The sequence below is a fragment of the Daktulosphaira vitifoliae genome, unplaced genomic scaffold (assembly GCF_025091365.1).
Source record: "Daktulosphaira vitifoliae isolate Bord-2020 unplaced genomic scaffold, ASM2509136v1 Scaffold_1, whole genome shotgun sequence".
Lineage (NCBI taxonomy): Eukaryota > Metazoa > Arthropoda > Insecta > Hemiptera > Phylloxeridae > Daktulosphaira > Daktulosphaira vitifoliae.
The window spans coordinates 19,360,150-19,372,142 of record NW_026099572.1 but is presented as its reverse complement, the minus strand read 5'-3'; the positions used below and the strand labels follow the sequence as shown (position 1 = coordinate 19,372,142).

Below are 11,993 nucleotides of genomic sequence, written 5' to 3'. Positions count from 1 at the left end.
TCCCGAAACGAAAATTCATTTTAATAAAAATGTCAAAAAAATATGTATTCTTATATGTTACTAGTCTTCAAAAAACTGATGTCAGATTATTGTGAAATTACCTAGAACAAAATCCAATTTTCAAGCCCAATTCAAAATGATTAAAGAATCCAAGTCTATATTGGTTTCGGGTTTCTAAAGATATCAAGTTTGTATATTCTTTTGATTTTCTTTGGATTCCAAATTATGTATGGTAGTTTTAAATCTACATGCAACCACATGGAGAAGTGTTGTCAAGAAAAATTCAAAATAATAAATATAAGGTAACTGACGTTGAAGATATACTAACTACCGAGTAAATGGTTAGATACCTTTTTATATTACAATTAAACTCTGAACAGTAACTAATAATACAACGCATAGAATCGCACATGAGTTACAGGAGTATCAAGATTAACAAAAAATTTATTGAGTTATTTAATTATAAAAATAGTATCATAAATAGGCGAGGAAAATCTTATACAATTTTATAAGATGGAAAACAATAAAGTATTAATAGTGGAACAAGATTTTACATCAATAAAATTTGAAATTAAAATTAAATTTTTATGTTCTGATTTTGTAAGTACAAATTCATATCAAAGATTTATGTTGATAATGTTATCAGCATAGAAAATTGAAAAAATAAATACATTTTTGCTGAGGTTGTAAATGATTATTTCTATATTATGTGTTGAGAAATGACTAAAAATATCTTAGATATTAAACTCATTTATCTTTTTAAATAAATAATAGTATTGCAAGTAAAAGTATACTGAAATTAAGTTCATTAGTGTAAGTATTTTTTTAAAGAATATCTTTGATTCTTACTACAACAACAATGTATATGTTTTAGAAATATCTAATATGATTGTGTCTTGGAATTGGACTGAGCTTTGTGGCCCTGATGATTTTTCACCAATTTTTAAGTTTGATTATGTTATTAGTTCATGTGCAGAAATGTCATTTATCCAACTACCAATTTTATTTATATTTCTTTTAACATCAACATATCATTATGGGAATTTAGAAGAATGGATTGTTCGAACAAAAAGAGAATTGATAATTTTGAAGTTTCGAACAGTGATTTCTGGATCATTAGCAGTTTTGCCTGCTATTCGGCTTCTTTGGCAAGTTTACGAATTCACAGAAAGTAAAATATATCCAATCGAAAATTTATTACTTGCAATACAATGTTTTAATTGGGTAGTACACACATTTTATGTGATATGTATAATGCATCGTTTAGGAACAAGTCTTCTAGGACGAAAACTTGTACTTTTTGTATGGATTCTATGTTTTTTAACATCCAATGTATCAGTATGGAATAGTTATGTTCAATATGTTCAGAGTCCTGCATATACTTTACTAGAAGAGAGATTTTGGTTTAGAGTAACAGATTTATCTTTACAATTTTGTTACTTATTCACTTTGCTCTTTAGAGCTGATATTTTAAGGAATAGACATGTTGATAGACTTCGTTTTCTTGCTCAGGTATATAAAATAATTTTTAAATAGTAAATAAAAATACAAATTAATATTTTTATTATTGCCATTATATGAAAATTAGCAGTGGCGTATTTGACTACTTGGCAATTGTTAGCTAATTAATTTCATATTTATACAACTTTTTTGAGTTGTATAAGTGAGGAACATATAAAAATAAAGTTGGTCCACTCTAAATAAAATTCACTGCAGGCTCCAGCCTTTTTAGCCTGCTCTATTTTACTCCACTGAAAATTAGTGATGTGACCAATAATAGTAGTTTCAACATTTTACTTATATAAATTAAATTTTAGATTCTATTTAAAAACTAAAATAATTTTTAAATGGTTAAATTTGTTAAATTTTTTGTTCAATCTAAATGTCCTTATTTTGGATTTAGTAGTTTCTTTTTAAATGTTTGGTTCTGCATATAAAATATAAGTTTACCATATTATTAATAAAAATATCTTTTATAAAATTTGAGAAAATCATATCTTTGTTTTAATAAATATCTATTTTTTTTAGCAATCTGTCGAAAGACGCTCTGTAATGACTGCATCATATAGTCGTTTTAATGATGAATTTGATCCTTACTATCTTGGAATGGCTTGTGATGATGAACATTATAATTTTATTTCTTGGCTAACATTTGGTTGGGTTGAAAGATTAATTTCTAAAGGAGAAAAGAATAGATTAAAAAATTCTAATGACTTATTTGATTTACCTGAGAAGTTGACTCCTGTGTATGTTTCATCTAAAGTAGAAGCTGTTTTTAGACATCAACCATCTGTGAGAGCGACATCTCCTATACATTTGCCTGCCGATCATCAGACTCGACTGCCAAAAATTTCTTTACTTCAAGCATTAAACAAATGCTATGGCAAACAATTTTTTAGTATAGGAATATTAAAATTTATGGCTGATCTTAGTGGATTCATTGCTCCAGTATTTTTAAATAAGTTAATAACATTTATATCACATCATGAAGAACCTTTAAGGAATGGCTTTGTATACATGGGTGGACTAGTTCTTATGTTACTTTTATGTAAGAGTTTTTATTTTATTGAAAATTAATATTGATGGGGTCAATAATTTTAAATTAAGTTATATTGATAATTTTTTCAACAAAAAAATGTATTGATTTGGATAAAATTAGTTATATTATAGTATATAAATATTTTATTTTTATTATTGTATTTTTCTGTTATTTCAATCAGATTAACAAAATTTAGTATAAAAAAATGAAATAATCAGGACTTTTTTTATTGGATGTAGGGTTATACATTGACTCAAAAAAGAAAGGCGTAGGATTTCTATTTTTTCTATGTATTATAACAATTTGTATATTTCCATACTCTTTATATTAAAAAAATATTTTCTAACATTTCAATTTGTATCTTTAACTTACAATTATTTTCATTGTGGGTCTTTCAACTTGTATCCCCCTAAATGGTAAGCCATTAGTTAGAATGTCATTGAAGAGCATTTAAAATATGAAATTATTAAGTTTTTTGCTAATTTCAAACAAGGGAGCCAAATCAATATTTTTTCTTTTTTTCAATTAGTAGCTATTAAATAAAATTTATTTTTATTTATGTTACTTATATACTTGTTTATGTAAATTTAAATCATAATAAACAAACTTCATAAAAAAAAATAAAGTCTTATTGGAAGCTGCTCTTTTTAAAGGAATATAAGATATAGGTACCAAATTTAAATGAAATATTACTTTTTATTTAATGTAGATTTATACTAAACATATAATAAAAATGTGATTGACCCCATCATTACTATTTTGTCTTATGAACTACTGCTTCACTTTTAATTTTAATTTTATAATAGTTTTTAATGATTTAAAAATATGATCATTGATAAAATTATTTTATACAAATAAACTATTTACATTGAGTTCAATAAAATTATATTTTTTTGGAAATTCTTATATATGATGCAAAAATAGTGTATTAAAAATTAATAACTGAAATAATATATTTTTCTATTTTTTTAGAACTCTAAACTTTGTTGAGCAACTGTATATTATATTATATAAGGGCTTGAATTATACGCATTAAAATTTTTTTATAAATTTATAAGAAAAACCCAATCAGCTAGTAAAGTTTTTTATTAATTGACTTGAAATCTTATTAATGTGTTGTTACTAAGGTTATAGTTTTAAGGGTATGAGAGGGTTATACCCTTATAAAACAATAAATATTTGTATATTACTTTATTAACTAACAAAAAAGTTGCACTAACTTGGTACCAAGATTCAGAGTGTCTCAAACCAACTTTATAAATGCATATAATTCCTGGCTATTATTATATCCATTGTATTATATAATGTATGTATTATACCCAATGTACATATGTATATGCAGGTATTACTATTCTATAAAATACTATTTTATTTTATAGAGTAGTAATACCTGCAATTAATTACATTTTTAAAAGGAGTGATTAATATGGTAGTGGTTGAACTGAATCTCAACTCTAATTATTATACAATTTTAAAGTTATATAATTCACAATTCTTACTTATTACATTATTTTCATTTTAACATCAATAAGAATTTGAAACTTAATTTTAATGTAAAACAATTTCAATTTCAATGATTTTATTAAAAAATTGTTTAGAATATTAAATTAATTATTCATTATAATGAATTAATTATTCATCCCTAAAGTTATTTTATATGTTTTTAATAGTAATTATTTAATGGAAATAGATTGGTAATCATCTTTAAGGATTTAAGTGTGAGACACAAGAAATAAGTAATATTTATATATTTTTTAATACGATTATATTTATATTAGGTTCAATGTTTGGAACCCATTATGATTACCAAATTCAAAAACTAGGAATTAAAATTCGAGGTACATTAGTTACTATGATTTATAAGAAGACTCTAGTGTTAAATACTGTCACACTCAATAATTTTAGGTAAATATTAAAAGAAAATTATTTGTATTAATGAGCAAGTATTATTATGTTATTCTTTTTACAGTATTGGAGAAATTGTAAATTTTATAAGTACCGATACAAATAATTTAGTAAATGCATGTAATAGCTTTCATTCATTGTGGAGTGTACCTTTTCAGGTAAAAATAATTTTGCACTGTTTGTTTTGTTCTGTATATAATAATTTTTTTTTAGTTGATTTTAGTTTTATACTTGCTTCATCAGCAAATTGGTCTTGCTTACTTGTCTGGAATACTTGTTACTATACTTTTAATCCCAGTGAATAAAGTCATTGCCAATAATATTGGTTAGTAATTATTTTAATTTAAACATATTTATTATAATTTTGTCGTAAATTATTTAAAAAAAATATTCTTATAAATAAGTAACTATAATAATTTTATTTAGGAAAGTTAACTGGAAAACTTTTGTTGGAAAAAGATAAACGAGTTAAATTAATGTCTGAAATTATTGGTGGTATTAGGGTTATTAAGTTAAATGTTTGGGAAAAATTTTTTGTAGATAGAGTTAGCAGTAAGTTATTAATATTCCATTGTATAAATATTAAATTTTATTTAAAAGTAAATAAAATAGATCAATTAAAATTTGTTTAGGTTATCGGAAACCTGAATTAGAATTTTTAAAAAAGAGAAAATATTTAGATGCTCTATGTGTATATTTTTGGGCAACAACACCAGTTACAATATCAATTTTAACATTTTCTACTTACATATTTTTTGGTGGGCAGTTAACTGCAGCAAAAGTTTGTTCTTTCAAGTAAAAAAGTGATTTTAGGATAACATTTACTTATATTTTTTTAGGTTTTTACCAGTATGGCACTTCTTCAAATGTTAATCACACCATTAAATGCTTTTCCTTGGATATTAAATGGTGTGACTGAAGCCTGGGTATCAGTTAAACGAATTCAGCGCTTGATTGAAGTAGATATGAATTAAATAAATATTTTTAATGTTATTAGTTTTTAACAATTGTAAATCAACAGGTAGATGACACCCAGATGCAGTCTTACTACAGTCTTATGCCTGTACAATATGGACGAACATTTGATAATGCTGTGTCTTTAAATCATTGCACATTTAATTGGGGACTCAAAACATTTCAACTCAAAAATATAAATTTTTCGATAGCTAAAGGAAATTTAATTGGTATAACTGGACAAGTTGGAAGTGGGAAAACAACTTTATTAGCAGGGATTTTAGCTGAAATAAATAAGGATGAAGGGAGAATAGCTATTTCCAATATGAGAGATGGTACTTCAATTTAAAACTAATGAAATTCTTAATTCTTAATATATATATATTTCTTTTTTAGGGTTTGCATTTGTTGCACAAACACCTTGGATTCAAAAAGGAAGTATAAGAGATAATATTTTATTTGGCCAAAATTATATTCTTGAAAAGTATAGGTAATTTAAATATATATACCACTATTTAATTACTAAGGGTTATTTATTAATGTAAAAGTTTATCTGAGAAGTAATTTAAACAGTCATTCGAGAAATTCCATAAATCCACTGTTTTTTCATGTTTTAGCTTTAATGCGATGCTGAGAGGGTATTGGTTTTTCTATGAGGCGTTTTTTTTTTTTTGTGTCTGTTACCACTTTTTCTCAGCTCTCACCAAACCGATTTCATTCAACAATACGTCAAAAGATCACAAATCTTATCCAGTCGAAGACATTACCCTCAAATATTGAAAAAATATCCCTTGTTTCCCGTAAATGGGGAAATCTCCAAAAAAATTACAAATTTAAAAATCGCTAATTTTCGAATTTTTTTCAATTTTTTTTTACCTAAGACTGTCATAACTTTTTAAAAAATGACTAAATCAATATAATTTTTTTTTTTAGATACATGAGGTATTTACCTATCATGTTGTATATTTTTTTTATAAACTTGATCCTTAACCTGCCCACAAGAGTGGATTCAAAATGACAACTTTTTTACAAAAAAATAACTTTTTCAACTTAATTTTTGAAAGTGTTCTGGAAGTCTGACACTTATATATATCTTAAATTAAAGTTAATGTAAAGTACTTTATTATGGAAAAAAAAAATTTCGGACTTTATTTTGTCTTCATGGTGATAATGGCTACCGAATGCTATTTTTGTGTGAAAATTCTAGATTTTATATTTTACGTTTTTAACTTTATAATGCTATAACTTATTGAAAAGTATATGGATCAACACAATTTTTTTTATGAGAAATAACATTTTTTAATAATCCCTTTTCACTCGACATACTTTATCTTAATCAGGATATTAATAAGGAACTAGCAGATCATGTGGCTTTTGGAATAATCCACCAATTTTTTAAAATTAAACACTATCTACAGATTTTCATCGAAGCATTTTTTATGATAGTGATTTTAATCACTGTCAGATATCATTATTCTTTACCCAATTATGCCACATCCTCACTGTGCAGCGACCTCACTGTGCTGGGTTTTTTATTATTAAATGTAATTTAGATATGTAGATACACATTATATGAAGAAACTACTTATATCTGTACATTTTTTCCTATTTAAATACTTATTTTTCTTTGCCTTTCTTGAAGGGTGTAATTTAAGAAATTGAGTTTCCCAAATAAACAGAAGGTCATATGCACATTTATTGGAATTACAAATGTATTTCAAACATAATAAATATTATAACACAAAGTTTTAGTGTAATTATGTTTAATATTTTAATTCTCGTCCATCATGTATGATTTTTAGAGATCTTATTATATAAATAGTACTTTGAATGATCTTCATTAGTTTTTGTTCATACTTAAGTAACGGATGTCACTCATTTGAAAAGCCTCATAAGATGAAGTCTGTATATTTCTAATAATATATAATTAAAATCTTGGTCCATCGTGGTCAACTTAAAGTATTTAAAAATATTTATGCATTTTTCATCAATTTCTGGATTCTATATCAATAAGAAAAGTATTTCATTTCTTTGAGAATTTTTATATTTATGGTGTTTTTAAAATTATTGATTCAGTTACATTTCGGCCTACATCCATTACCCACACATTTAACATGAAAATCAAATATTAATATATAAAAAAAAAAAATGTAATATATATTAAATATACTACATGTTTTGTTTATATCAAAACAATATTTTAAATTTCAAGATATTACTCTGATAAAAACTTATAATTTTTTATTTTTGATATTTTTGTATAATTGAATTCAACTTATTATTCTTTATTTAACGATACAGGCTTTGTCTATAAAAATTATTTTGAACTTCTATAAATGATAAAAACAAAATAATACACAATATCACTCTAATGGAACTTAAAAAATTTGAAGTTATTTATTTCAAAATATACTTTTCTATAGTCCTATAGTTTTGACAGCATATCAAGCTGATTTATATATTATATTATAGCCAAAGAATAAATTTAAAATGCAAAGTACAGTAGGAATCGAGTAAAGTGGAGTTGAGACATTTTTTAGATTAGTATTGATTTAATGAGATAAATGGAAATATATATGTAACTAAAAAAATTTAAAAAAATCTCAAAAAACATAATATGTTAAGAAAATTTGAGTGATCAATGTTAAATGAATAACTCTGTATTATTTACTTTATTAATCTATATTTTAATATATCAGATATAAATAATTAAAAAAAAATTTTATAGAGCAGTTATTAAAAGTTGTGCTCTAGTGGAAGATTTAAACAATTTCTCATCGGGTGATTTGACCATAATTGGTGAAGCGGGACATACTCTTAGTGGAGGTCAAAAAGCACGCATAGCTTTAGCTAGAGCAGTGTACCAAGTATGTTGTAAAATATATTACTTTTAAAATTTAAAATTAATAGGATATTAATTTAATAATATTATAATATTTTAATTTTACTAATTACTCAATATTCAAAGTGAGCCAGATTTATTTATTTTCACTTGGTTAATTAAATTTTGTTAAACTTTTGATCTAATTAATGATTCTTAATGACAAATAAAGTTAAACTTATAGGAAACTAGTTAAATATTTCTAATTTATTTGGGTAAAGATAAATTTCAATTTATTGTCTCCTTCAAAATTTATAGGGATTTCCTATATCAATAATTATCTTTGGATAAGCATTATTTATTAGATAAATGTTTTGCTTAAAAAACTTATATAAAACTGAAAAATATTTTACTTAAAAAGCCACAAAAGTTACTAAAAATAGCATATACGTGTTTCGGAAACAATGTTACCATTATCAATGCTTAACATATATTTTATAAACATTTTTTGTCTAGTATCACAATTTAAAATTGAAATATCTAGTTGAAGTGTACTTAAGTTATTTATAATTACTTATATTCCTTCAGGATATTCACTCATCAGCTTTAATATATATATATATATATATTTATAAAATTATTTAACATAATATTACTTATATTTTTTTCAGAATAAAAGTATTTATTTACTAGATGACATTTTTGCATCAGTAGATGTAAATGTTGCTCAACATATATATAAATATTGTATAAATGGTCTTCTTAAAGATAAAACTCGTATTATTTGTACACATAATACTGAGTACTTGGTCACAGCTGAATGGATAGTAGTAGTGAATAATGGAATAATAGTAAATCAGGGTCAACCTTTTGAAGTATTGAATGATTATAATATAAAAACTCTGAATGTAAAATTTGATGAATTAAAAACTGAGTCTAATATTGATGACATTGATTGGATTCCAAAAAAAGAATCTGAAATAAATACTGAAATGTTTGATAAAGAAAATCAAGAAGAAGGCATAGTTGCATTTCTTATTTATAAAAAGTATTGGAGTTCAGTTGGAAATATTGTTGGATCTTTTGTAATTTTTTTTCTTTTAATAATGCAGGTGTGTAATTCTTAATTATATATATGTTATTTAAATTTTCTTACTTTATTTGCTAATTGATACAAATCTTATTTTAGTAAAACATTTAATTTAAGTCATAATTATTTAAATTAGTGACTCTATAAATCAAATATTATTTTAGTCAGAAAAATTTAAAATTTAAAATTAAAATTAAATTACATATATTATGATTGTAGTCCACAATTTAGCTTAAATATTTAAAAATATAAGTATTTTTTAATTTACTAAAAAAACATGAAGAAAACTAGTTTTAGTTTGATGACATTTGTTGAAAATTAGTATTTTTTTTTTAGATATCAAGAAACATATCAGATTTTTGGTTATCTCATTGGGTAAATGAAATGTCCATACAAAAAAAAAGTATGTATTAAATTTACTTTAATTATATTAGTAGGTTATTAAAATTTTAGCAAGGAAAATTTAAGATCATATTGATGTTGTGTTAAACAATGTGATTAAAATGTCTCTTAAGTTTTTTTTTAGGAACAGTGGTATTTAACAATTTGTTAACTATTTGCTCATAATAAAAATGTAACGAGCAAAAATAAAAGTCCATCATTGTATGTCAATTTAGTTATTGGAATAATAGGTTTATTTGCCAACTATTAATTTAAGTTGTTGTTGTCAGGGGGGTTGCTCCAAATCCTAACTGTCAGATATAAAATCTATGAAGTAAAAGTAGTTGAGGAAAAATAAGTCTTGCTTATATTTTGAGAGATGGTAATGTATTTTTATTGCTTTTAATTTAAAACTATTATTCCTTTCAGTCTCAGTGTTCATTACCATGAAATTTGTTTTTAGATTTTTTCAAATTTTAATCACCCTAGAACAATGCAATTAATATTAAAATATGCATATTAGTGTTCTAAATACATGATACAAAAATAATTATTTTAGGTGTGTTATTGTAATTGATAATCATGTAACTCCAACAAAATTTTCTAGAAAATTTATTTATATATAGCAAATTATCTTAGACGTTCTTACTTGATTTTATGAAAATGTGGGGGACTAAAGGGTTATGGAGTATTAATTCATAAAATTATGCTCTGTTTAAAATGTTTTTTTGCTTTAATTAAAACTTAATATTAGATTTTTGAATTGTTATTTTAAAAGGAATATTCTTGGTTTTTCTAATTACAAAAATTGTATAAAAATTTCAAAATTTAATATAAGGATTTTGTCAATGTATATTATAATAATTTGAATTTCATTATCTTTGCTATTAATTTTATGTATAATCGTGTAAAATTTATACTTAAAATTCTTAATTTATACTTTATAATTTATACTTAAAATTATTTAAAATTCTGGGTAATTAAGGGATATTTTACAATTGAAAGATAGTATTAAATTATAATACATTGTTTTCTGAATATTATTGATAACTACTGTCATGATTAGTTGATATAATCAATTGCAATTTGTATACCATAATTTCCAGTAGCACTGTAAAGTAATAAATAAATAATTATTTATATTACAAAAAATAGAATTTTAAATAGTTTATTATCATACTTAAGTGAAATATTTTCGCCAAAAATGACTTCTTTGTTACAATCTATTTGTTGGCTTATGATTAAATTATTAGTGCATGCTAATGATTTTGCCAATAATACATTATTAATAGAATGCGCATAATAGTAAGTTGATACTGAGTGAGAACAAAAAAAAATTGCTGGATATAATTCTAAAATAATTTAATTATAAATTGAAAATAAAAAGATAATTTTGATTATAAATTATCTATAATAAGTTGTATTAATTACTTGTTGGACAAAATGGCTGAACCACACCACCATTAACTATAAAATTAACTGCTCCTTCAGTTTGTCGAATTTCACCATAACCTCCAATATTTGTGTGAATTATATCTACAAATTTTCCACTTTCTCTATTTAAATCAGGCAATAAAGTAAATAGAATTCCTGCAGGATCTAAACCTATTGGCACACAGTAATTATTTTAGTATATTTAATGAACTTAAAAAAATAAAAACTTAGAAATACTTATTTCAACATAACATAACTTACCAGTTATCCTATCAATTATTCCTCCTGTTCTCGAGTACACCTTTCCAATTTTGCCTGCTAATTGAGCTCCTAAACTGTGCCCTATTATGTGCACATATTCAATTTGAGGTTTTACTTTTTTAACCAATTCAATAAATTGTGAAATTTTGTTTGCAACGTGTGATAGTTTTATAACATTATAAACATATTCAGTTCCATAAAAAACATGGTTAGAAATAATAAATCGGGAAATACTAGAGTAATCCACATATATAATATTGTAATCCTTTAATCCATTTAAGTATGCTGAAAAATCAAACAAATATGATTGACAATATAAGTTTAATTCAGGGTTATGAAAACTTTAATCTAAAACCAATACTATATTAATAAAAAAAAATTCAATTGCTATAAAACAGTTGATTTTGATATTTTCAGTTTTAACTTTATATTGTGGTCAATCCATGCCAAATCATTCAGAAGTGGTTGTACGATCACTTCATTTTTTTCTTAAATTTTCAGGGTTTATTATTTGTGCTATAATTAGATTAAAACAATTTTTTTAGCTTCGATGCGAAGCTGAGAAGGTATTAATTTTACTATGATGTGTTTTTTTTTTTTTTTTTTGT

The 11,993-nt window shown here is 23.8% G+C and overlaps 2 protein-coding genes across 2 annotated transcripts in view; one reads left to right on the top strand and one right to left on the bottom strand.

Annotated features, from left to right (window-relative positions):
* Positions 1–655: 655 nt before the first annotated feature.
* The window catches only part of LOC126895561 (ATP-binding cassette sub-family C member 10), a 25,771-nt gene continuing 14,433 nt past the window's right edge, over positions 656–11,993 (top strand). Inside the window, exons 1-14 of the mRNA XM_050667554.1 lie at positions 656–813; positions 875–1,512; positions 2,029–2,548; positions 4,318–4,444; positions 4,509–4,602; positions 4,658–4,769; positions 4,871–4,996; positions 5,077–5,225; positions 5,284–5,403; positions 5,466–5,733; positions 5,795–5,888; positions 8,127–8,265; positions 8,891–9,331; positions 9,646–9,712. Of these exons, the coding sequence (XP_050523511.1) occupies positions 886–1,512; positions 2,029–2,548; positions 4,318–4,444; positions 4,509–4,602; positions 4,658–4,769; positions 4,871–4,996; positions 5,077–5,225; positions 5,284–5,403; positions 5,466–5,733; positions 5,795–5,888; positions 8,127–8,265; positions 8,891–9,331; positions 9,646–9,712 (2,884 nt within the window). The 5' untranslated portion in view covers positions 656–813; positions 875–885. The remainder of the gene's footprint in view (positions 814–874; positions 1,513–2,028; positions 2,549–4,317; positions 4,445–4,508; positions 4,603–4,657; positions 4,770–4,870; positions 4,997–5,076; positions 5,226–5,283; positions 5,404–5,465; positions 5,734–5,794; positions 5,889–8,126; positions 8,266–8,890; positions 9,332–9,645; positions 9,713–11,993) is intronic.
* Positions 10,531–11,993, bottom strand: part of LOC126895566 (lipase member H-A-like) — a 9,713-nt gene continuing 8,250 nt past the window's right edge. The window contains exons 3-6 of the mRNA XM_050667561.1: positions 11,386–11,670; positions 11,122–11,295; positions 10,871–11,042; positions 10,531–10,801 (exon numbers count right to left, since the gene is read on the bottom strand). Of these exons, the coding sequence (XP_050523518.1) occupies positions 10,753–10,801; positions 10,871–11,042; positions 11,122–11,295; positions 11,386–11,670 (680 nt within the window). The 3' untranslated portion in view covers positions 10,531–10,752. The remainder of the gene's footprint in view (positions 10,802–10,870; positions 11,043–11,121; positions 11,296–11,385; positions 11,671–11,993) is intronic.